We start from the raw sequence: 27,606 nt of genomic DNA, 5'->3' as shown, positions 1-27,606 counted from the left end.
TACTTGCTATTATTTTACTTAATAACAGTCGAAAAAAATTTGAATTGTAAGGCATTCGATTTTTTACATCATTTCAAAGAATATTATTTTACATAATCTGACAAAACATAACTGGCAAAATACAAAATCAGAGGGAACTCGGTTTAATAGTCACCGAGAAATCGAATATTTAAAGCACGACATTTTTAAAATTTCAACTGCGAATAGTAGAAGATCTGATCATTATTCAGGGTGATCCGTCTTTTATTTTGTATACTGTACACTAAAAAATAAATAAATAAATAAATTGAAAAAAAACATAAAAGAAACTTAGATATTTTCAGAGTTCACTGACTGAGGCCCTATAGGGAGGTTTATGTGGGAACAATTTTCTTCGTAATTTCAAAATTCAATTCATACGGGTTTCTTTGCCTAGTTACAAAATTATTAGTCTATTTAGGCAATATCTGCTTCACTTGTGGCAAAAATCACTTGCATTTGTAACGGAATTTCAACCGTAGTAATGCACAGCGGTAGGAGGAAACTGTCAACACACTTTTTACTGTCGTTACAGAAGCAAGTAAATAATTTCTGTGCTTACTGCCTCATACATTATTTTAAAATCTTATTATTTTACAAGTAAATGATTTTTGGTGCTTACCGCCTCTTACATTTTTTTGAATCTTATTATTTTATAAGTAACCAATTTTTAGTGCTTACTGTCTCATACATTTTACTATACAGCACACTAAGCAGTGATAAAAGCTATTTTTATTAAATTTTAAAGCACGAAAAGGTTTTTCCTTGCCTTCTATTCTGAATATATCTGAATTTCTAGATGTATTAGAAGTTACATCATTCAGATTAATTCATTTATATGAATACTTTTGGTTATAGAGTTTCTAAATTGAGTTATTTTTCGAATTATTTTTAAAATTGATTTAATTTTTCTGGATTAAAAACTAATAACTTCCACTTTTACAAGTAAAATGTTTCATTCTTTCAACAGATAATACGCCATGAAGTGCCATTTTCCCCAACTTATCACAATCATCCTCTCCTGTTGCTTTCATGTAGGACTGTCCGAGTTTTATACTGCAATAGCAGAATTAGAAAAACTGTTGGAAACTGAAGCAAAAGTTGTAAACTCGTTAAACACTTACTTAAGGATTGAAGAAGAAAGACTACAAAAGGTGAAATGGTAATACATTCAAACTTCTTTTTATTGAACTTCACTTTATTGTTTTTATTTTGTTTCAAATACATATATTTCGTGATACGAATATAAGCACGATTATTTTAAACTAACGCTATCATTCTCTCATCTTGATAAAATGTCAGAAAATCTTTTATTTTAGATATAGCTCGAAATGTGTGTTTAGAAAAGTGAGAATAGCTATACACATTTAAAAAAAAACATTAAGGTTGCATTTTCCGATATTTGCAAAACATAGGAAAAAGTACTATGAAACCCTCCAACAGTTAGCCCGACGTTAAAAGAAATTCGTCTGCCAATGAGGCTGCATTTTGTTACCCCTATGGTCAGTGTAATTTAGAAGTAGGGTATGGATTGGCTAAACCGTCACCGGAAATAGAAAATGGTGTGCTGCATAGGGAATCGAGTGTTTTATCCTCTCAGCTATTACGTTCTGGGATTAGTTCAATTTGAGAAGTCAAAGAACCGAAATCACTGCTTACCTACCGGACTCTTATTTTGAAGTAATGGGAAAAGAGCCTTTTAGAAAAATATAGTAGTATGTTTACATAGAAATTATATGGATATATTATTCAATTAACAAACAATTTGGTTAAAAACATAGCAGTTGCTTAATTTTAGAACGCGTTATGCAGCACAAGATATGTTTATTCTGGTTTATAGAAATATTCAGCTTTTTCATCTGTAATTGCGAATTATGAAAAATTTAACTTCACCTAAGTTACTTAAGTTTTGAAAAAGAGACATGTTCTAAAAATGGAACAGTGTATCTTAAACTTTTACAGGGCTCCCAATCATCCATGTCCACCAGTGTTGTTGTTACACATCCCCCTGGAGAAGGAAAGCCTAGACCAGGTCCAGAAGGCCCTGTCGCGTTAGTTCCCCATATATCTGCAGAAAGTCCCGGTCAACCAGCAGCTGCTTGAAAGAAGAGCCAAGGCAAAAAAGAAGGTGATCAGGACTAGCAGGTTGGGAGCAGGAACAAGGTTGGAAAGCCTTCTCCCCATTTTGAAACCTTAAACACTTAAGATGGCCACTACGAAATCTGGCGGCCATACGAATACGGCGCCACACTGGAAGCAAACGATGTTTTCCCAGGGAGTGGATCTCAGTGGGAGTAAGACAGTTTAAACAGTCCATAGGAAGATCGTAGTCATTCTTGGCGAGCACATCGGCTCTCTCATTGCCATGTACCCCGACATACGATGGGATCCATTGGAGGCTTATTAGTGTCTTCAGGCCTATCTCAGATAGAAGCTTCATAAATGTCCACCAGTAAACCAATTTATTAGAATGTACTTATAATATCATAGAAATTCCCTTTTGATTTAATGTCCACCAGTAAACCAATTATTAAATCAAAAGGGAATTTCTATGACATAATAAGTACATTCTAATAAATAAATTTTACTCTCTTTTTCACTATTCTGGTGTATCACCGAAAGCCTTAAAATTTGACAAATGTGTCTTCTTAATCCTTAATCCATTAATGCTCGACCACAAATATTGTAGTTATGTAAAAAACGTGAAGTGCCTGCACGGAAAAAAATACGTGTACATATAGGGTTGTTCAAAATAATGGAAACGCTTCGATATGAACTCTATGTAAACAATCTTTCTTTTGGTAACAAATGTTATGAAAGGTTTCGCAACGCTGTTGGCCCAGTTTTAACCCCTTGGGGACGGGTAATTCAGAAAAGCATTCGTACAAAATCAGGATCAGGACGTAATTAAATAAAAAATGGTAACTTAAATGTAGTCGTTTCCAATTTGACAGACCTACTTTGCTTTTACTTTAATTATTGTTAGTTTAATCATATATATAATCAATGTTAGTTCACAGTATAACTAAATAGTTTTATTTTGAACAAAGTAATGGTGAATTAAATAAATCAAACAATTATAACTCCGCCCACAAATAAACTGTTAAAGAATTACTTTGATTACCAGTTTTATCTTTTTACCCTGGTTGATACGGTTTTATGCTGGCACGTATTTGTGACAGTCGGCGCGAAAGGGTTAAAGACCATGCTAGAAGCTTTCCGAAATGCCATTTTTACCCGTGTAAAATTCGGAGGGATGAAAATGATCAGTGAAAGTTAAAACTTTTTAGCTTTGTTGCTAACAATTGTGAAATTATTCTATTGGGTTACAATTTTTGCATGAGAATCCTTTTTAATTACATTGGTATTGAAAAATGAAAGAAGCTTTTAACTTCCACCGCTTATTTCGGTGAATAATAATTTTGCATGGGTAAAAATGACATCATTTCTAAAAGCTTCAATTATGATCTTTCAAACTGCTGCCATGTAAAATCTTCCAAAACATTTGCTACTAAACGAAAAATTGTTTACGACTAGTTAGTATGGAACATTATTTTGATCAACTCTTGTATAGGCTACTCAAGCTTCAACCTTTTTGTTTTTCGGAGAAATTAACATTTATTTTAGAAAGACGTCAGCTACAATTTGGTGAGCAATACCGATGGTTCAGCTTTGACACATTATTTTTTTTCAATATTAAAACTTTATAAAAAGTTCTTAGATTTATTAACAAAAAGAAAGTCGGGTCGACTTTCTACCAAAGAAAGATTTATTAAAGTGATGTACAAAAATAATTTTGCTAGTGATTTTTTTCTATTCAAAAGGTATCTGTACTGTTACAGAGATACCAACAGCTCCGGATACGCCAAAATAATTTAAAAAACGGTAAATAACTACAAAGTAAATTTTGCAAATATTTGACTATTTAACTTGCTTTTAAAAGGTATAGCATAACACAAGTACTATAAAGTGGTGAATTCTATAAGCCTACGAATTTTTTAGAAATAGTTATGGGTAAAAATCTATTAAATTGAATTTATTAAACCAAGAATCACAATTGGTAAACTACCACTTGAAAATATATATTTACTGTCCGGAGCAAGTTGGCATCTCAGTTGTTATTCTACCAATTTACCCAAGCTACCCTATTATTACAGTCATGAAAAATGTAAACCGTATTTAGATTTCTTTTAGATTGAATTATTGTAATAATACTGAAAAATAACTCGTTTTTACTTTAGGCTAAGTCAGCAATATGCAGATCTTTATAATGCAGCCAATAAGGACGTCGAGACATTTTTGTCGAATCCTGTTAATGCATACTTATTGGTTAAGCGATTGTCAGCTGACTGGGAAACAACCAATCAAATTGTTGAAAGTCTTGAAAGCAGAGGTAAATTATGAAATATTGAACTAATTTCGAACTGCAGGAGAACCACGAATTTTTTTTAATGCACAAATTAGTAACAAAATAATTAAAATCGGAAATTTGCATGCAATATTAAGTTAACATGCCTCTGTTTATGGAAAGGTATCATGATTTAATCCATTGCTGCCAACTCTTCCGGTTATCCCGGAAGATTTTATTTTCATATTTAAAGTGCTAGCGAAACTCATGTTATTTCACTAAACTTTTTGAATTCTAATAATATTTATAAATGAGTTTGACCACCACTACATATAAATAATTTCAACAAATATATAAAAAGCATATTAATCCATACGACAACAAATTTCAATCTGGTTAAAATGCAAATATATTTTTGAGGAAGATAGTTTTTTGGTAATTGTTTTACTACCACTTGGAAAATCCATTCTCCAAAAGAGTGAATGCTGGCATGTATGTATAATCTTACTTGAATAAGTTCGCGATACCAAGAAAGAAATTATGATTTTGTATCAGTTGTAATTTAAGAGTTGGTTGATTAGTCATACTAAATTTAAGGAAATTTTTAAGCAATTATTAAAAGAATTTGAATGACATTTTTGCTTATTTTTTTGAATCTGCATTTAGAATATTCATTTCAGTAAGTTAAAAAAAAAACAGGACTAATTTTTTATTTCTTTTTTTTTTTGAAATGTGTGGGTTTATTAAAAAACACTTGAGTGAAGAAGCTGGTTGGATTGCAAATCATATTTCTGGTTTGAAACTGAGGTTTATGGGTTTGATCCTAAAGTACGGGTAGCAGTTCAACTAGTATACGCAGCGTTTAGGTTCATCTAACATCGAAAATGCCAATTTTTAATTAAATTATATTAATTTCAGTAAATTAAATATTTTACAATATTTTTTTCCTGCTGTTTGCAGATCGGGCCGATCAGCCTGACAAATTTAACACGTTCACGCCGGGTGTTGCGCCTGAAAGCGGGACGGAAAAGAGTAAATACTGGTAGAAGAACTATTTCAATATTAGGTAATATTCGTGAGGAGTTAATCTATTCTCAACAATAACAATTCACTCTAAGGAAATTTATCATGGCGAAGAAGAAGTTCATTAAAAAAAATTGCATCCGTTAAAAACTATTGGTAGTTATGGATTTTTATTATTCCCGGAAAAAAACTAAAAAATGAAATTTATTTGTTACCAGTTTTTACTCAGGTGCGCCGCCAGATGAGACAATCTAGCGTGAACGTGTAAATGGAATGAATATTATTGGTTGAGCTTTTGACAACATGTGTATTAAGGTTCCAGCTTTTGTGAGATATTTTTGAGTGGTAGTAAATTAGAACGGACATTTTTAAGATAAATAGAATATTTATAAATTTTTGTCAGTACTTTTAAGAACATACCTTTTTTCTTTTAATCTTAAATGAGTTGAACTAAACTGTGGTTCATGCAGATGGGTGACAAAATAATACGAACGCTTCTATACAAACTCTATCTTAACAATCTTTAAGCAGCAAATGTTTTGGAAGATTTTTGAAATTATTTTATAAGACTGCAATATTTTTTAAGAATGCTTTTAGAATTCTAATGTTATTAAAATGCAATGAAGCTCTACATTCTCGTTCTCATTTTGGTTAATGCAAATTTTGCATAGTTAAAAAAAACACCATTACTAAAAGCTTCAAGTAAGTATGATTTTTTAAATTTTGCGATGTAAAATCTTATGAAGCATTTGCTTCTAAAAATATTTACATAGAATTAGTACAGAAATATCCACACTGTTTTGTAGCTCATTATCTGTATATGAAAGCCACCATACTGATATTTATAAGTAGTCGGACCAGACCACTATAATGGTAAACGACTTCACTATCACTTGACTGCTGATATCACCGCTACACTTCACGCAGCGTAACGGTCTTAAAATTAAGTGTGGCTTATACTAACAACATTCCCTACTTACAATAAATTATATTTATTAAATGTATTCAAATTATATATTTACTGGTGACAACAATGTACTTACAGTTTAATTCAAGGGATTCAAAATAGGCGTTACTTTCTGCTTTGTCTTATTAGAAAATAACGCCTTCCCTCGATATGATTCAACGCTATTTTTACTTATAAACTTTTCTGAAGAAAAAAAAAAAGATGAACATATTAACCTTTCCGGAAAAGCGAATTCCGATTGAAAAGTTTAGTCAGGTAGCACTGACAAGCGCAACCTTAGACCCTTTATACTAGTTCCATACCTGCCAACATTCACTCTTTTCGAGAATAGAAAGTGGTAGTAGTTTCCAAATAGTAGTAAAACAATTACCGAAAAACTATCTTCCTCAAAAATATATTTATATTTTAATCAAGTTGAAATTCGCTATCGTAAGCGGAAACTAATAATTGGTGCACCGGATTACCTGGCCAAAGAGGCCACCTTCGTAAATTATATGATTACAAACTGAATCAAAGGCCATTGATATTAAAATTATTTGGGTTAGTAAACTTAATGTTAGTAGTTAAATAAAATTGTGGAAAAGAAGATAGGGGGATAACATAACACAGACAGGTAATAACATAAACAATGATAAAAATAAAAAAAAATTATTATTAATCATTATCTATTTTTCATTTATAATTATTGACAAATAAGCTGTGAGTGATAAGTATTGTTAGTAGTTGAATTAGTAATTTGAATCAGAATGAGCCGCAGTAATTCCGCGAAGGATTGGGTCAACCCAAGAAGGTGGAAAAGGGTAATGATGATAGAAGAGATGAGGAGCCAGTCAGGGGGTTAGAAAAATTAGCAATACGACTCAAGCAATTTCATGGAATGTTGTTGGAATGTTGGAAATGTATAGTAGCTCAGTATTCGGCGCGAAGCGCCGCTAACTGATTCATCTAAATTTAATAGGCATAGATTAGGTAGTCATAAATTGAATAAGGTACAATGATATGATTGAGTGAAAAAGGGATTGGAGAGACTCCATTTAAGAGATAAATCTATATACAAGCACTAGCACAGTTAATTAGTTAATTATTTACAGGATGAATAATATTAATAAGCAAAAAATATTAAAGTCAAGATAAACTATATACAAAATTATTTACAAATTACTTGAATAGATACGAAATTATTTACATTATAATACATGGGGTAATCTAGGTAGCAAAAAACCATTGGTGTTATTGTTAATATAGTGACCCGGCCGTCCCGGCAAGTCACCGCTCGTGCCGGGTTGCTCACTATTCTTAGGCTTACAGATCTCTGGCTCCCCCGGATCGGACCCTGCGAACAAGGTTGCTCCTTCACCAGGTTTACCAGAGTTCAGGTGTAGATGTGTTGTTTGCGTGTGTAGTGTGTATTGGGAATCATGGGATGTTATAATACTTAGATAGAATGCAATCTGATGAGAGAAATGCAGCGAGTGGGCTGTAATTTGAATTTTCACTGATAATATCTGTGTCGAATATCTTATTGAAGTTTGCATCAGTGCAGTCCTGGGCTTTGTTATAGAATTTCGTATTAAGAGTGGCCATATAGTTAGCAATATCTTCTATTTTCATGTCTTTTTTCAACAATTTATTACTTATTGCCCTTGGGGCCCCAAGCATGGTCCTTAGAATTTTGCCCTCAAAATTTGAGAGTTTCTTTTTTAAGTTTTCAGTCATGGTCGTAAGGGCTGGGCATGCGTATGTTAAAATTGGCCTAATAATTTGTAGGTAAATTGTTCTTTTATTGTTCAAGCTTAGTGTAGAGTTTTTGTTAAGTATTGCATAGAGAGCAAAAAATGCTCCTCTGCCTCTTTTTATTATGTCGTCGATATGCTTACTCCAACTAAGGTTTTGTGATATTATAATACCTAAGTATTTAACTTGTGTTGTTGGGGTGATAGTGACATTGAATAGCCTTAAGTTGGAGATTTTGTGGGCTTTAATTTTGGAGTTGATGATCATGAGTTGACTCTTGTCGGGATGTAATTTGGTTCTCCATTTGGCACACCAGTTTTCTACTGTATATGATTCAAGTAAAAATCGCTGATTGAGATAATGTCAAAATTAAAATTTAAAAAAATTAAAATTAATGAAATAAAGTAAAATGAAATCTTTAGCCTGGAAGTTGTGATTAAGCTGACGTACTCTGCTTCCTCAGCTGACTCGAACTTCGGCTGGATAGCTAGAATCATTGCTTACAAAATGAATTTACTGCTTAAAGTAGCGTCCGATCAAATAAAAGAAGTTATTGGGTTCCATTCCTTGTTATAATCCATGAAACCAGTGAAGAAAACCAGTATCTGTTTTGAAAACCAGTATCTGTTTGAGGTTTGCCGCTTCACAATTGCGGGCCTCCTTATAGAATTTTGCCCTAAGTTTTTGAATAAAATCACTCGCTTTATTGATGCAGAGTACTTCGGGGATATTTTCATTGATTGTAAATTTTGGGGCATTAGTTATTTGTCTTAGAATTTCAGTTTGTGTAGTATCTGTGATGTTAATGAAACACTTGGTTGCAGTTGCCCATGCAGGTGATGCATGCGCCATTACTGCTCTTATATAAAGCATATGCATGAGCCTCTTGTTCTAAAGACTGAACGTTGATCTTCTATTAATGAGTGGAAAAAGATTGAAGTGGTTCTTGCTTTTCTAGCACTTTCCTTTACATGGTCATACTAAGTTTGTTTTCATTTATGATATTGCTGATATATTTGTTTTAACTAGTAAGATTTCTTGATTAAAACATTTTGGGTTTAGAGTTATCGGGACTGCTGATTTATGAGATTTTTGAAGGGATTATTTTCCATTAAATTTTAAAATTGTTTCCGTTGTTTCTTACATTTTTAAATTAATTTTAGAGGTGATTCAAAATATAACTAACGAAGTGATAGCTTTTCCGAACAAAGAAGATTTGTCTGGAGCTGCTGCAGCCTTAATTCGACTCCAAGAAATCTATCTACTAGACGCTGCTACACTTGCTGGAGGACAAATAAAAGGAACCATTCCATCCAGTAATCTTACAGGTGAGAATTGAATAAAAATTGTAAGGCAATTTGTATTATCATTATTTTAGTTTAAACCCTCTGAGCTTTCGATTTTTATTACTAAAATTGCTCTGCATTAAGCAGATTGTGGGTTTTAAGATGATAATTATTATTAAGTCCTAATTTTATTTCAATTTATTTAATATACACAAGTCTAGAAACATAAAAATGCCCATGTTTTGAAGTCTTTGTTTTCATTTGTTTTTAAGGAATATTTCAATTCCATTTCTATAAATATCTTTTACTTACTGTACTGTTCGATATTTTTTAATCTTATTGTATTAATGATTGGATATTCATGTCCTAGGACTCACTCTTAATAATTTGAGCAGGTGAAATCAAATATACTAATTCATTCGTGTAGACAATATTTTAAATTACGAAATCAGACACGAAAACGTACTTTTTCTGAATAAACATACATTTTCAATTAATTTGGATTTTTTAAAAATACGACTTCTTCAAAATTTAATTTCGTAGAAAATATTAGTCTGATTTTGCTTAAATTTTGTATTTTGCCATTTAAAACTACATTCTTTAAAAGCCATTATTTTGAATTTCAGATATTGCTTGATTATTGAATTTTTTTTCCATTCACTAGTCTTAATGAGGTTATGAAAAAGAAATATTGTACAAGTTAGAGCTCCTAAAGTTTTTTTATCTGTAGAAAAATACTAAGTTCAAGATCATTTCTTTAAAAGTGAAATATAAGTATGTTTTAAGGGGTTTTATCTAAAGAAGGCAACATCACTCAAAAGTTATGCTTTGCTATATTATTAGTACATCCCTGCCTAGTTATGGCCATGCATTCCTTTCCATGGGGCATTGTTGCTTTTCAGATTTATGTTCTGTCAAAGTTAATGAAAAGTTTAATTTTGGGCGTTTTTCTGCCCTAAAAATCTTGGAAAGGCAACAGCAGTCCAATAATGTCTTTAACCCGTTTTGTCCTGTCTCATCTCATATGTGGTGGTTATCTTAGCATCAGTCCCGCCAGGTGCTCTAACTAATTCATCTGAGTGAGAATAAATAATAAATCGCCGAAGCACAAATGAATGGTGAAAGTTGGGGTTCAGTAACATTAACTGAGTGAAAATTAAAATGAAGTAGCGAGATTAAGCAAACAAATTTAAGAGAGAGAAGAGGTTTTTGTGGCAGACTGCCTCGCCTCTCCCCGAGGTATTACCCCTGAGCTTCTCAGATGCACAGTAATCACATAGCCTCAGAGAAAAGGAAAAATGCATGATGATAAATGCGCAAAAATATATACAAAGTATTTACAATTATGTACAAAATTTACGGGACAAAACTCCATCGGATACGTTTTGTCCCGACATTATATATTGAAATGATACAAGAAGTGGTTTTATGGAAAAAGTGGTAAAATATATTATCGAAAATAATTGGTTTTTCCACTGTTAGGGCATTCTAAAAGTCTTTGATAGATCAAAAAGTACTTGCTCCTTTTAATTCTAGATCTAGTCAGAGATCTTTCATAAATTATGGTATCTAAGAATCTTTTAATTCACACAGATAAATGAAAATTCTGAAAAAAGTTTCCAATCACAATGAATGTCTTTGAAAAAAGGAACTGTCCTATATATATGAAGCTGGTCGTTAACCGGTTAAGGACTATGGAATTTTTCAATTAGGACAAGTTCTGTGACCCAGGACTTTCCTGATTTGTCGATGCTTTTAGTAGATATAGTCAGACAATCTTTTTAAAAATTGCAAAATCCGCTCTGTTTTATTCAGCTTATCTCAAAGCGTCATCGTCGCTCAAAAACACTACCTATACTAACTTGTAAATAAGAGTATCTACTAACAAATGGAACAGAAAAATAATTGGGACCTTGTGTCTCATTTTCATGAAAAAAAACCCACTGAAGTTGCATAAGAATGCTGTATTAGAAATCACATTTCTCCTCTTTTTTGATATTATGAAAATGAATCTTTACAATTAAAAAATATCAAAATATATTGTTTGCTGGAAATTAAAAAAAATATAGAAATTTTTTTAATAAAAGGAACACTGGTGTTCCATCTGCATCAAAGGTAATGAAATTTTCTGTTACCATTTTGCTTAAAAAAGGCTTGAAATAAGGCTCGATGCAGCCTTTAATGCACGGGTTTGATGACTTAAAAAACTACTTACAAAAAAATCCAATAGAGTTAAATCACGCAAACTATGGATTCTAATCACGACTAGAAATTAGAGAGTATACAAACAGGGAACTGTTTCTTTCAGTAATTGTGTTGTTTAGTGGGCTTTCAACAATTGAAAACGCGTTGTTCTAAATTTGAGTGCTGCATTTTTGCTAACCCTAAATTGTCAGCCGTCTAACTGTTTTCTTTTTTTGGTTGACAACATTAAATAATTAATTTTCGATTTAAATCAAATTTCGAGTAAATTTTGCCTCACCCTTCATACGATAAATTTTGTCTTGATAATAGTGGTCAACTTGACAGTTTTCACTCTATAACAATTTTATTAAAAGTGCATTTTCAACTGATCCGAAAATAAGTAAATCACCAACAACATATCTTGACATCTTAAATTATTATTATTATTTATTTGTTCATTTTTTCTTTTTGCTTATCACAGCTGGGGACTGTTTTGAGCTTGGGAAACACGCCTATTCACAGGGAAATTGGAACCGTTCTATCCTGTGGATGGAGGAATCATTGCTGCGGCTGGAATTAGAAGAGGATCTTCAACCGCTAAAAACTGCCGATAAAGCTGACATTTATGAATACATGGCTTTTTCGCATTTTTCTGTTAGTACTCTTACATTTCCTTTATTTATATACACCCTGGTTATAAACGATTTGAGCTTTGTAGAAGAACTTTTACTTAGGCTATCCATTTTACAAAACTGGTTTACAATTAACCTTTTCGGAGCATTATTGCCAGCCTGGTAATACTAATTCAACAAATGTTACAAACCTCTAGGATTGTAAAGCTAACTGCTTTTTAAACTTTTAGTAACTATTATTCTTTTAGCAGCAAAGAGCAAAAGCATGTCTCTTTTCATTTAGAATATACTGTTTAAAGTCTTGCTAGGTAATGTCCAGCATGATATTTGTAACATTTAGCTTTGGTTGTAAACTGAGGAAAACTTGAAATCAGATGTGCTGAAATTCTAACTATTAGCTCCTAAGGGACTTTTGTAAGTACGGATTCCATGACTCCATAAGGTGCTACAGTTTTCTTTCCTACCTCCATTAATTTTCGTGCGTTAGCACAGATTTCAACTGCTCCTCATTTTGAAAATTATTTTATAAAATTAAAGAGTATTAAACTATCATATTTTCATGTTTAATTTTATAAACTTTTAAAAGCTCCGTGGCGAATGACAGCCGTTGTTGCTCATCAAAGTTAAGCCAAGGGCAATTGCCCCTAGAACAGGAAAGGAGAGATTTTGTCTTTATATACCACATTAAAGCCTTAGTGTCTTTACCAAATACTTGAAAAAATATGCAGTCATCCAAGATGATGCCTGCCCAGATAATTAGACAATCGCTCCTATAATGCTTTAACTTCCGGATACTGATATGTCGACAGCGAGTCTTATATTTAAATTGGTATTTGCTACCTGTTTTTCACTACCTTAATTTTTTTGTTGCTTGGAAGAGTTTTTACTACATTTTGCATGCTTGGAACGACTTTTGAACAAATGATATGTTTATGAAGTTATCAAAACGAATTAACATAATTGTTTAAAAAACTTTTAATTAAGAATGAATTTTTTATTTGCAGTTAGACAACGTCAATGCTGCTGCCGAGTTTACAGAAAAGTTAATCCAGGTCGGTAAGTATGACACAAACTTGGTCCTTTATATATATATTAGAGATGGGTCGAAAGTAACGTAACAGTGACTTGTCACAGTGACTGGAGCAGTCACTGTGACAGCCTGTTCCAACCAAAAAGTTGTCACAGTGACTGGAGCAGTCACTGTGACAAGTCACTGTTACTGTCACTGTGACAAAAATCACTGCTACTGTGACTGTGACAAAAATCACTGCTACTGTTACTGTGACAGATTTCACTGCTACTGTCACAGTGACAAATTTCACTGCTACTGTCNTATATATATATATATATAATTTTTTTTCAGTCGTTTAGCATTAGCACCTCTTATTTAGGTAAATGAACTGAAATTTACCTTCACTCACCTTCGGAATGTTTTTCACACAGCACAAAGATATTAGTAAAATTATTTTGATTAAAGTTACAGTGGCGTTGAAGTAACCATGAGAGTTTTTCCTCTTAGTGTAGAATTAGTGCCAATTGCAATTGTGTAGGTGTATTCTTCAAAAAGTGCAGTGAGAGCTATACAAAATTGATGAGACTGAACTGTATAAAATTACCGCATAAAGGAATAGAGAAACCGTTTTCTAATATTAAATCATTTAAATTGTGCGCTGTCGTTAATTTCATCTGCTCCACACGGGACTTTTTCTTATGTTAATTTAATTACTGTAAGTTAATTAACCTTTTCTAAAGTCGTGGCAAATATTCTTACCACCAATTTTTAAAGTCCATGTTAACTTTTCTACCATTTTGATTTAGGTATCCAATTGTTAATAACTTCAGCTTTCTTACAGTGCGTTTGAATAAAAGTGGCAGCTTTATTTTAGTATAAGAAAACGTATTGAAGTTATAAAATGCGTAATTCCTTCTGAAGTTTGTAGCATTTATAAAATTTATTTTATAAATAAAGAAAAATAAAACTCAATAAGTTCCTAATTGGTCGTGGTAAACTTACTTACCACAAAAAAATTTAAATTAAATTTTTATAAACTATATGAGTTTTTCTTTTCATATGTCAATTATTATTCTTATGTGAATTTCAAATCCAAAAAGTCTTTTATTTTCCTTTACTAGAAATAGATGCCCACTAAAGGGTCAATAAGTTAAAATTTAATAAGTATGTTAATAAATTAATTAGGATAAGTTAATTAATGATCACTGATACAAGATCTTATCAGCAAAATAGATTAATTTTGATCTACTCGCTTAATAAATTAAAATAAAATAAGTAACATTAATTTTTTCAAATGTAAATTTCTCAGACGGGGTCAATTAATTTTAAAATTGAGAATTATTTTAAAAAGGCATCTCAATAGGACATAGAAAATTTTAGAAATGTATAGCTACCATCTGGTTCCATGTGATTCATTAGTATTATTTCTTGAAGTTTAATTTAAATATGGCAAAAATCTTTTATTCTACTGTTCCAATATTTTTTCGGTTTTTGCTTACTTTCAGTATTGTATATTTAGACAATTGTGAGTAAAAATATTGAATGAGAAATATGAGTTATTTTTTTCATAGATTTTTGTTATAAAAAAAAATATTGAAATTGTAAAAGGTACTGTAAAAAAAGCGTAAACTAAACACTAGTGGTGTGAAACTCAGAGATGCCAACTTGCTCCACTTTGTAAAATAGTATTTTCTAGTGGCAGCGAAATTCATGTTACTTTTTGTTTAGTATTTTCCCTTTTTAGTAATTTTTTCACCACTACATATCAGAAATTTTAAGTATGATATAAAAAGCAACGTTAGATCATCAATCTACATAGCATAACACAAAATGTTTTAATACACTGCATATTATTTTATGATGTATGGGTTAGCATACCTGCCAACTTTTAATCCCTTCCATTATCATTTTCCCCAGTGGTATTAAAATGGAATTAAAACTTCAATTTTGAGCAAACAAATACGTTGCATTTGAAAAAACTTAAGTTGACAACCATGACAGTAACACGCATATTAATATATCTGCTTCATTTTTGTAAGAATAGTGGTGATGAAAATCATTTAAAAATTAAGTTCATAAAAGAAAAAAATAGTGTATATTTACTACCACTTTAAATATGAAAATAAAATCTTCCGGAAAATCCGGAAGAGTTGGCATGTTTGGGTTAGGGGCCTCTGTGCGGCGTACGCACCCAATTTATAATAAATAAAGAAAGCATCAATCTACTGGTTACTCTATAAAAAAGTAGTCCTTTTCTAACTAATATTACTATATAATTTGCTACCACTTTATTAAAACTATTCCAGAAAGCGGAGCAGTTGGCATCCCTGGAAACTTTATTAGTTTACGTAAAGAAAAGGATCAACTCTTTAGCTAACTAATTTCGCCAATTTTGTGTCTGATAAAAGATGCTGTCAAAGGATATAAACTTTAATATTAGCTATACACTTAGTTTTATCAATCCAGTGATTGATTTCAGTTATTACCTTAGATAGGCAATTCAACCTTATTGATTCAAGCAGTTAAGTCAACCTTGTGCTTGAATACATATCTAATCTTAAATACGAGTATGTCATTAATTGTAAATCAACGATTCAATTAGTTATTACTGGTACTAGATTTCATCTGGAGTGGATCAATAGGGGTTTGCCAAAAATATAAAAACACTTCTACACTAATTCTATAGAAACAATTTTTGTTTTAGCAGCAAATGTTTAAGAGGATTTCACATGGCAAAACTTTTAAGAGCTTTAGACCTTTTTTTCTGGAGCAAAATTTATATCTACCAAAATATATAAGGAAAGGAAGTTAATTACTTTTTTCTTACAACTATAATTGAAAAAGCACTCTAATATAACTGTCACAACCCTAGAAATCAATGCTAAATTTTATTTTTGCAATAAATCTTGTATCTAATCAGAGATGCCAACTGCTCCGGACACGCCAAAATAATTAAAAAAACGGTTAATAAATACAAAATAAATTTTGCAAATATTTGACTATTTTTGCTTGCTTTTCTAAATGTATAGCATGACATTTTAAATGTATAGCGTTTACTATAAAGTGGGGAATAATATAAGCCTACGAATTATTTAGAATTAGTGGTGGATAAAAATCTACTAAATTGAATTTATTAAACCAAGAATCACAATTGATAAACTACCACTTTAAAATATGTACTATTTGTTGCCCGGAGCAAGTTGGCATCTCTGTCTAATCCTATACATTCAAACTTAATTCTTATTTTAATAAATTTGTCTTAAAATTTATTTGAATACAGTTTAATAATTTAAGTGTATTTATTGAAGATTTAATGCTTGTCGATATTTTCTTCCATAACTGTCAACTAAATTGTCCCCAGTATTTCATTTTTGTATGTAAAGTGGTAATTAGTCTTATACATTTCTCATTAATTCTTGAATATAAATTAATATGATTTTGCACTAAATAATAATAATTATAAATCAATATTACATTTAAGAGCAAGTTATAGTAACGAAAATGAGAGCAAGCCATAGTAATTGAGAAAAAGTTAATTTTATCTACAATTGCAGTTCAGTTAGTCTTTCACAACTACTTGAGGAAAACATTCTCAGAAAAAGTATAAGTTAGCAGGTTTACGTTCTTCCAAGAGTAGGCAAAGTATAAATGAAAAGTCTGCTTGCTGCGTCAATTCAAATTTCATTTTACTTACAATAACAGCTTCTTTGAAGAGCGTATAAGCTGGCAAGTATGCCTACAGAATGATTTCAAAATTTTTGGTTTTCTTAACACGTTGAGCGCCACGTCAGCCACCGGTGGCTGACACTGAAATTACATTTAGGCTGCGTCTGCCACCGCTTTGCTGACACTGACCCTTCACATAGGTCACGAAAAACAGCTGCCTGACAGCGTATAACATGATATAGAACTATAAAATTTACACTCTTTTATGGAATTGCAGAAAACTTATTCAAAATTTACTTAATTATTGTGATTCTTGGTTTAACAAATTGAATTTAGTAAATTTTTATCCATCACTATTTTTAAGCAATTCGTAGGTATATATAATTCACCACTTTTATCAGATATGTCATGCTAAACCTTTTATAAACTAGCAAAATCTGTCTATGTTTGCAAATTTAGTTTGAAGTTGCAAATTTACCGTGTTTCCAGACGAGCAAGCCATGTAAAATTAGCGTGGCATTCAACGTGTTAATGTTGCAATGATGTGAAAAAGGAATTATTAGAGAGTTAGTTCACTAATATTTAAATTGACACGTTCACGCCGGGAAAAGTGAAAATTCTGGTAGAAGATCTATTTCAATATTCGATAATATTCGGGAGGAGTTAATCTATTCTCAACAATAACAATTCACTGTAAGGAAATATATCACTGCGAAGAAGCAATTCAATATAAAAATTGCATCCGTTAAAAACAATTGGTAGTTATGGATTTTTATTATTCCCGGAAAAAAAACTAAAAAATGAAATTTATTGTTACCAGTTTTTACTCCGGTGCGCTGCCAAGCTGAGACAATCTAGCGTGACCCACCGGTGGATCACCCCGGCGTGAAGGTGTTAAGACGCTATTTTAAATGTTTTATACTGCCGCTCAATTTTAAAACAGAAGTCATGTTTTTTAATCAAAATTCCAAAATTTATAGCCTTATAATATATATATATCACGGTAGATAGTCATGTTTTCTTTTTCAAAATAGCAATTAAGAATGAAATAATTATGTTACCAGTTTTCTGTGTTTGGGAATAAGACATGACAAGTTTATTTACCAAGCGGCTGTAATGGGTCAAAAAGTGCAAATGTTAACATAACATCGGCGATGTTGACACAATATCGCTAAGTACTATTAACATCGAAGTGAAATATTTTTATTCGTTAGTTATGTCTCATGGAAATATAATTTTTTTTAAAGAACCCGAGCATCCTCGTGCGATGGGAAATCTTCTGTTCTATCAAATTCGCGCAGCTGAATACGAAATGAATAAGAATGAAAAGGGAGACACGGGTCACAATATACCCGTAGAATTCGCTAACAATGTAGGGCTGGATCCTGCTATAACAAAAGCATATGAACAGTTATGTAGAGGAGAATCTCTAAAAGTAAGTTCTGTTTTTGTGCTTCTTTAAAATTGCGTATGATTTGTTTGTGATTTTTCCTCTGCGAAAAGTTGAAAATTAAGAAGTTTACTAAAAGTATTAAAAAAATTTAATACATTTAAAATTATATATAATATAATAAATTTATGTAATATATTATAATATTATATAAAAAAATTATTATAATCTAATATATATAATTCTCTTACGTAGCTCCCAAATTTTGGCTGTATTTCTTTTCCGCCGGTGGCAACGTTTGCTTTGTTTTGTTTAGGTTACTATTTTTCTTTCTTCGTCTTTCAAATATTCAATAGTAAGACGAACTGCCAATTTATCTTATCTATATATATATATATATTTCTCTTACACGGCGACAAAAAAAAGCCACATTACAACTCCCCGAATGGCAACGCTAGAAAATCGACCAATGATTGCCGCTAAAAATGTCACATGCTAAATCTAGCTGAGATGGCTCAACATATAAAACTTTTAACAACTTTTAAAAACGGAAACTGAAATAACCAGAGAGCACCAGCTGCGGCAATCTCATGCTATTAAAGGCCTGGTTTCTTAGAACAGGTCGGCGTCAGCTGGAAATTAGCGCTAACCTCTGATTGGTCCATTTGTGAGTTTGATAGTATACGTCATCGAACGCTCATCTTGAACTACAATTGCCGTCCAACTCAACTGCAGTTGGATAACAACGTGACGTTAACCACAGAAGTAATAGCGGACAACATCCAACAGCACATTGAAATCAGCCAAAATTTTGATTTTGACATTAAACATAGCTTCTTCATTAAACATAGCACTCTTCATTTAGCTCAGCTATAATGTGTTTTTTCTTGGACAAAGTCATTATTTGTTATCTAAATCACTAGTCGACAATAACAGAATCAATACAAATTCAAAATAAATATTTGTTTTCCTTATTAACGCATGCGCAATGAGAGATAATGTCTGCGTTGGACTTGTTCTGCGTTGGACGCGTTGGGTTGGCGAGTGTTAGTGAGCAGGGGGCGCAGCCCACTAGTATATTATTAATTCATTTGAAATTTTGATTTGAATATTCTCGTTTCTTCTCAGCATAAATAACAAATATTTGACATTTGTAAAAGATTGCTGGTCATTTTCAGCGCACTCGCTTGAATGCCGAACGTTTCTTATAGTTTCAAAGCCCTCTTCAAATGTTGGCACTGCTTGTGGTTCTGTTTTGCGGTTTTTATCGCTACCATTTTGCACTTCTGCTTCTGCTACCGTTTCTGAACCTAATACACCGTTCACCTAGTACAAGTTTCAACATTTTTTTCAAGGGATACACACGCATCAAACGTACTGTTGTCTTAGCTAAACTGTAACAAATCCTTATTTACTTAAGCATTAAGAGTAATTATTTTTCTCCTCAAAGCGAAAAAACTTTGATGTTTTTAAAAGTTGGTAAAATTTCTAAGCAATAGGCGTGGGAACTGGTCAGTTTCAAAAATGATCTAGACGCGCATTATACTTTTTCTCAGAAGTTAAGATAGTTTAACTTTTATAAGCAAGTAAACTTTTTATTAGTTTATTGAAGGAAACATAATTAGTGTTTATAATTAATGTTTATAATTTCTATTTCATTTAGACACTGGAGGAAGAGAGCGAGCTGTATTGCTATTACACAACCAACAACAACAGTTATCTTCTACTGCAGCCTGTGAAAGTAGAGATATTAAATTTCAAACCCAAAATTGCCGTGTACTATGATGTTCTTAAAGATAGAGAATCAAATGTTCTCAAAGAGATTGCTCTTCCACAGGTATGACTTGGAAATAATAACATAAACAAACTATAGAATTATTGTTTAACATCCGTGCAACTTTAAAACTTAGAAAAGATATTCCATGATCATTAAATAGTCAAAACAAACGAGCTGATAAACTTTTTAAAAAAAAGTATGCTCTTTCTGCTGATTTTTTTTATTAATTACTTTATCTATGCATAAAGGATCCCAAAACCTACTCGCCAGTATGACCTAAACAGCCCTCCGTTAGAGACCTTACTTGTTAATGCATCAGATAATGCAGAGATTACAACTGCTCCGGATTCGCCAAAATAATAATAATAAAAAAAACGGTAAATACCTACAAAGTAAATTTTGCAATAGTGGTGGATACAAATCTACTAAATTGAATTTATTAAACCAAGAATCACAATTGATTAATTACCACTTAATAATATATATTTGCTGTCAGGAGCAAGTTGGCATCTCTAGTTTATGTTTATTTTATTCAAAATTTACTGCGTGAGTATATGGCACAAAATAGTTCTTAATCCAGCCATGAGAGCCGAGATGACTCAGGGGATAGAGCTCTCGCCTCCCAGTGAGGTGACCCAGCTTCGAATCCTAGCGGTGGCTGATAGATACGAACTCTGATCCTCGCTTTCACTGAACACAGTGCTGCCGTAAAATATTCTCAGTGAGAGACAGACATGGGTTAGAATTCTCTTGCTATCGGGCTAACCATGGGAGGTTTTCGTGGTTTTTTTTCACATTGTTATACAAATGTGGGTTAGTTTCATCAAAAATTCCTTCACGAAGCTAGTTTATCAGAATTCTTGATTCATGAGTTTCCATGTCTTCTTAATTGGGTTCGCAATTACAAGGCTACGTAGTTGATCATTAGTAGACGTAGACCCTAAAATAGGGTCTGCTGTTCGTAAGCTATTTGATAGTCATAAACTCAGAAATTAGAAATTCAGTCTGTTCAATGCTGGTTATAATAAAAAACCTGAAGGAAAATATCCACTACATTGATTTATTTCAGTTATAAAATTCCTATTAATTCATGAAATCTTTCAAAATTATGATATTTTTAAAACTCAAGTGAAAGCTACGTATAAAAAAATAGAAATAGTGCGAAAATTTATTTATAGTGGGCACTGCTAAGACCATATGTAAATTATGTATACACGCTATCTTATGCAGGTTATTGACCTTCAAGATGTGCGCATTGAGCACACAGTTGTGTAAATTACTGAAATGTTCTGTTATACTTTGATTTTTAAGAAGTTATTTATCTTTTTACTGCATTATAACGCCACCTGATGGTGAAATTAGAAACTAATGTTTTCGGAGGTAACTTAGTCTCTCTCATATAAAAAACATATCTTTAATGTTAAATTTTAATTCATTCATTAGCCTTTGTTTTAAACACATTGCATCTGTATTTTATATCGATTAATAAGTCGTGGATATTTTACTCCAAAAAAGATAAATAAATTTTAAAAAAAGTTAGAAATGAGATCATTTTAATGTCTATTTTTGCTCCATTTTCGGGTAAGGCTTCATGCGGAAGTTTTTTTCGAGGCGGTAAGTGAATACTTTAACTGATTGCATTTTCTGCAGTGACAGTGTTTTGTTATTTTGCGTATATAACAGTGTTTTGTTATGTTGCGTATATAACAGTGTTTTGTTATGTTGCATACATAACAGTGTTTTGTTATGTTGCGTATATAACAGTGCTTTGTTATAATTTTTTAGATCAAGCAATTAAATTACCTTACGTTGTGAAATTAAATAAAGTAATTTTAAAGAGTTTGAGGTTGCGAAGTTAGAGTCTTTAAATGAATTCGATTTGTTTCATTAATATCTATTGATAACTGGTTATTTTTTCAGCTAGCCAGAGCTACAGTTAACAATGGAACATCTGGACAAGTTGAATTTGCATCCTACAGAATTAGTAAAAGGTAGGCAAATTGTTTTGAACTTCAGTGATATTTTAAATAAAAAAGACGTTTTGAATAATAGATAAAAAAAAACTAAAACACGAATACTTTGTATAAATTCCTTCTCAAATTAATAAATACAAGAAGTGTATCAAGAAATAAGCTTGTGTAATGATGGGTACATTTATATTTTCTAAAAGAAAAATGATTTAACCATTTAACGCCCAGCGTCATATATTTAGGACAGTTCCTTTTTTCAAAGACATTCATTGTGGTGGGAAACTTTTTTCAGTATTTTCATTTATCTCGGTCAATTAAAGGATTCTCAGATACCACAATGATTTAGTTATTTCTGATAAGATGTAGAATTCTAAGGAACAAGGACTTTTTGATCTATCAAAGACTTTTTGAATGCCCTAACAGTAGAAAAACCAATTAATTTCGTAATATATTACACCACTTTTCCATAAAACCACTTTTTGTATCATTTCAATTTATAAATTCGGGACAAAACGGGTTAAACTTAAAGTTTACCACGATGAGTGATTAATTAATAGTATTTAGCACAGAAGTTTAAGCGATAATGAAAATAGGCTAATAGGTTCTTTAGAATATATGTTTGATTTGATTATTAGTGAATTAGAAATACTTTTTAACCAATCTAACTAAATTAATAAGAATGAAACATCAAAGCATAAAATTTTCGAATATTTTATAGATAAAAAATGAATTTCCCTACATAATAAAAAGAAAATCCGCATCTTTGAAGAAGGATATGTGTGGCAGAATTTTAATCAAAGTGCTTAATTTATAGCCATAACTTCCAAATTTTTCTAATATTAGCTTTCATCATAAAGTTTAAGAAAAATCGCAGACGAGTAATATACAATCAATATCAACAAACACTAAAAATAATAGATTTACGAATTCATTAAAATGCTTCTGTTTAAGTACGACTGCGTGCAGAGATTTCAACTTATATTTTAAAGTATATGTTTTAAATATATATTCAAATATATATTTCAAAGTGGTAGTTTATCAATTGTAACTCTTGGTTTAATAAATTCAATTTAGTAGAATTTTATTCACCACTATTTTTAAATAATTCGTAAGCTTATAAAATTCACCACCTAATTGGTCTTGTTACATAATATATCTTTTAAAAAGCAAGCAAAAATAGTCAAATATTTGCAAAATTTACTTTGTACTTATTTACCGTTTTTTTAAAAAAATTACTTTGGTGTGTCCGGAGCAGTTGGTATCTCTGCCGTATGAGGGGAAAAGTTAAAAAAAAGAAAAAAAGTCGATTGAAAAGAGTAACCTTAAATTTTAATGTAAATATATTTCATATATTTTTAGAAAATATTTTTAAGAGTGGTATTAAATACGAAACAAGAATTAATTTTACCAGTACACAGTACACAATTTTACACAATAGGAACTCCACCTCTGTGTTCCGAAACTTGGGAAAATTTATTTACAGTCGACGTCTCCAGAGATGCCAACTGCTCCGGACACGCCAAAATAATTAAAAAACGGTAAATAACTACAAGGTAAATTTTGCAAATATTTGACTATTTCTGCTTGATTATTGTAATGCATAGCATGGCGTAAGTTCCATCATCATCATTTGGGATTGCTCAGGGCCTTTAGGCCCCGTAGGGGCCTTTTCTGGTACTAGTGAGATCTGACTTGGTTGTATCTGTGGTAAAAGAGAAGGAGAGAGAAAAGAAGAAAACTAATGTAATCTTAGTTTAATATTAGATGTGCGCGACTGCAGCGCCCTAAGCCACGCCTACATTTGAAGTTGGTAGGCGTAAGTTCCATAAGGAGGTAAATAATATAAGCCTACGAATTATTTTGAAATGGTGGTGGATAAAAATCTACTAAATTGAATTTATTAAACCAAGAATCACATTTGATAAACTACCACTTTAAAATATTTATTTGCTGTCCGGAGCAAATTGGCATCTCCGCCTTTGCATAGACTCCAACTATTACGGATTCTCCGTAGTTTCAGAAAAGTTTTTCTTGGTGGTAACAAAGACATTGTATTTATATTTTAATAAATTACAATTAATAGAATTTTGTCCACCACTAAACACAATTAAAACAGATACATTTAAAATCATGTAAATTAGATGACAAAAGCTATAGCTAAGGCTCCTATACTATCACAGCTGACCTATCAAGCAATATTGGAGCAAAAAAGTTCGCAAGTTAACGTTATGTTGGTATTAGTTATGTTTATACAGAGATGCCAACTGCTCCGGACACGCCAAAATAATTATAAAAACGGTAAATAACTACAAAGTAAATTTTGCAAATAGTTGACAATATTTGCTTGCTTTTGAAAATGTAACGCATGTTTTTAGTACTATAAAGTGGTGAATGATATAAGCCCACGCATTGCTTAGAAATAGTGGTAGATTAAAATCTACTAAATCGAACTTATTAAACCAAGAATTACAATTAATAAACTACCACTTGAAAATATTTATTCACTGTGCTTATGTTAGCTCTTTGCTCCAANGAATTCTAAGGAACAAGGACTTTTTGATCTATCAAAGACTTTTTGAATGCCCTAACAGTAGAAAAACCAATTAATTTCGTAATATATTACACCACTTTTCCATAAAACCACTTTTTGTATCATTTCAATTTATAAATTCGGGACAAAACGGGTTAAACTTAAAGTTTACCACGATGAGTGATTAATTAATAGTATTTAGCACAGAAGTTTAAGCGATAATGAAAATAGGCTAATAGGTTCTTTAGAATATATGTTTGATTTGATTATTAGTGAATTAGAAATACTTTTTAACCAATCTAACTAAATTAATAAGAATGAAACATCAAAGCATAAAATTTTCGAATATTTTATAGATAAAAAATGAATTTCCCTACATAATAAAAAGAAAATCCGCATCTTTGAAGAAGGATATGTGTGGCAGAATTTTAATCAAAGTGCTTAATTTATAGCCATAACTTCCAAATTTTTCTAATATTAGCTTTCATCATAAAGTTTAAGAAAAATCGCAGTCGAGTAATAAATATACAATCAATATCAACAAACACTAAAAATAATTGATTTAAGAATTCATTAAAATGCTTCTGTATAAGTACGACTGAGTGCGGAGATTCCAACTTGCTCCGGAAAGCAAATATGTATTTGAAAGTGGTAGTTTATTAATTGTGATTCTTGGTTTAATAAATTCAATTTAGTAGAATTTTATTCACCACTATTTTTAAATAATTCGTAAGATTATAAAATTCACCACTTATTTGAACTTATAACATAATATATTTTTTAAAAAGCAAACAAAAATAGTGAAATATTTGCAAAATTTACTTTGTAGTTATTTACCGTTTTTTTAATTATTTTGGTGTGTCCGGAGCAGTTGGTATCCCTGCCGTGTGAGGGGAAAAGTAGAAAAAAAGTCGATTGAAAAGAGCAACCTTAAATTTTAATGTAAATATATTTCATATACTTTTAGAAAATATTTTTAAGAGTGGTATTAAATACGAAACAAGAATTAATTTTACCAGTACACAATTTTACACAATAGGAACTCCACCTCTGTGTTCCGAAACTTGGGAAAATTTATTTACAGTCGACGTCTCCAGAGATGCCAACTGCTCCGGACACGCCAAAATAATTAAAAAAACGGTAAATAACTACAAGGTAAATTTTGCAAATATTTGACTATTTCTGCTTGATTATTATAAGGCATAGCATGGCGTAAGTTCCATAAAGAGGTAAATATTATAAGCCTACGAATTATTTTGAAATGTTGGTGGATAAAAATGTACTAAATTGAATTTATTAAACCAAGAATCGGAATTGATAAACTACCACTTTAAAATATATATTTGCTGTCCAGAGCAAGTTGGCATCTCCGCCTTTGCATAGACTCCAACTATTACGGATTCTCCGTAGTTTCAGAAAAGTTTTTCTTGGTGGTAACAAAGATATTGTATTTATATTTTAATAAACTACAATAAATAGAATTTTGTCCACCACTAAACACAATTTAAACAGATACATTTAAAATCATATAAATTAGATAACAAAAGCTATAGCTCCTATACTATCACAGCTGACCTATATTAGAGCAAACAAGTTCGCAAGTTAACGTTATGTTGGTATTAGTTATGTTAATACAGAGATGCCAACTGCTCCGGACACGCCAAAATAATTTAAAAAACGGGAAATAATTACAAAGTAAATTTTGCAAATAGTTGACAATATTTGCTTGCTTTTAAAAATGTAAAGCATGTTGCAAGTACTTACTTTACTTTATTTACAAAAATTGGGCACCTGGGCCACTTAGCGGCCCCTATCCCATATGTTGCAAGTACTACAAAGTGGTGAATTATATAAGCCTGCGCATTGCTTAGAAATAGTGGTGGATTATAATCTACTAAATCGAACTTATTAAACCAAGAATTACAATTAATAAACTACCACTTGAAAATGTTTATTCGCTGTGCTTATGTTAGCTCTTTGCTCCAAAAATAAATGATAAGTCGGCCTGTCTAATTCAGGGGCTCTAGCTATAGCTATAATAAAAGTTCTTAAAAATATCTGTTTGTTTCACACAGAAAAAAAAGGGAAAAAAAAACAATCAGAAACTACGGAGAATCCGCAATAGCCTTTTCTCTGAGTCGGAGTTTTTGATATAAGGAAATGTTGAAGCTCACATGCTTTGAAAAAGGTTTCATAAAAACGTGTGCTACCTCAGGGAAAATATTTCGCAAGACTTTAAAATGTCAAAGAGAATGGTGATGTGTTACAAAAATATATACGCGCTTCTATCTAAAACGCTTAATTATTACTCTTTCTTAAAAATACCTTTTTAGCACTTGGTTGCAAGACTATCAATCAATGGATATTCCAAAAATCAACCAAAGAATAGAAGACATTACAGGATTAGACACTGAGTTTGCAGAAGCTTTACACGTAATAAATTACGGTATTGGAGGTCATTATGAACCACATTTCGATTTTGCTCATGTAAGTATAAATTTATTGGTCAATATTATTTAAAATATGATAAAATAGAGGAAAATATTAAATTATTGGGTCGTCCGGAATGTTCGTGACGATATTCGATAGGCAGAGCTCAGAGATGCCAACTGCTCCGGACACGCCAAAATAATTAAAAAAACGGTAAATAATTACAAAGTAAATTTTGCAAACATCTGACTATTTTTACTTGATTTTTAAAAGGTATAGCATGATATTATATCTTTAAACTGGTGAATTATATAAGCCTACGAATGATTTAGAAATAGTGGTGGATAAAAATCTATTGAATTCAATTTATTAAACCAAGAATCACAATTGATAAACTACCACTTTAAAATATATATTTGCTGTACGGAGCAAGTTGGCATCTCNCGTGACGATATTCGATAGGCAGAGCTCTCAAAGTACTTATCACAAGAGTTAGAAGTTTTTCTAGTTTCGTATTATATAGTTTATTCTTTATTAATTTTTTTCAATAATTCAATATTTAATTCGCAAATGATTAAAAATGTTTTGCTCCCGCAGTGAATTGATGGTAAAAACAGGGCTCCCAGTTGAACAAGCATC

The 27,606-nt window shown here is 31.4% G+C and overlaps 1 protein-coding gene across 3 annotated transcripts in view; it reads left to right on the top strand.

Moving 5' to 3' along the window:
• LOC107437101 (prolyl 4-hydroxylase subunit alpha-1-like) overlaps positions 1 to 27,606 on the top strand; it is a 168,249-nt gene that overhangs the window by 24,007 nt on the left and 116,636 nt on the right. For all 3 annotated transcript variants that reach the window (XM_071182127.1, XM_043047869.2, XM_071182126.1), the window contains 9 exons: positions 989 to 1,180; positions 4,260 to 4,411; positions 9,254 to 9,418; positions 12,042 to 12,214; positions 13,197 to 13,248; positions 18,118 to 18,305; positions 19,924 to 20,097; positions 21,958 to 22,028; positions 26,871 to 27,024. In XM_071182127.1, coding sequence (XP_071038228.1) covers positions 999 to 1,180; positions 4,260 to 4,411; positions 9,254 to 9,418; positions 12,042 to 12,214; positions 13,197 to 13,248; positions 18,118 to 18,305; positions 19,924 to 20,097; positions 21,958 to 22,028; positions 26,871 to 27,024 — 1,311 coding nt within the window. In that variant the 5' untranslated portion in view covers positions 989 to 998. The remainder of the gene's footprint in view (positions 1 to 988; positions 1,181 to 4,259; positions 4,412 to 9,253; positions 9,419 to 12,041; positions 12,215 to 13,196; positions 13,249 to 18,117; positions 18,306 to 19,923; positions 20,098 to 21,957; positions 22,029 to 26,870; positions 27,025 to 27,606) is intronic.

Source organism: Parasteatoda tepidariorum, chromosome 6 (genome assembly GCF_043381705.1).
Source record: "Parasteatoda tepidariorum isolate YZ-2023 chromosome 6, CAS_Ptep_4.0, whole genome shotgun sequence".
Taxonomy (NCBI): domain Eukaryota; kingdom Metazoa; phylum Arthropoda; class Arachnida; order Araneae; family Theridiidae; genus Parasteatoda; species Parasteatoda tepidariorum.
Note: the sequence above shows the minus strand (reverse complement) of the source record. Positions and strands in the feature narration are given on the sequence as shown.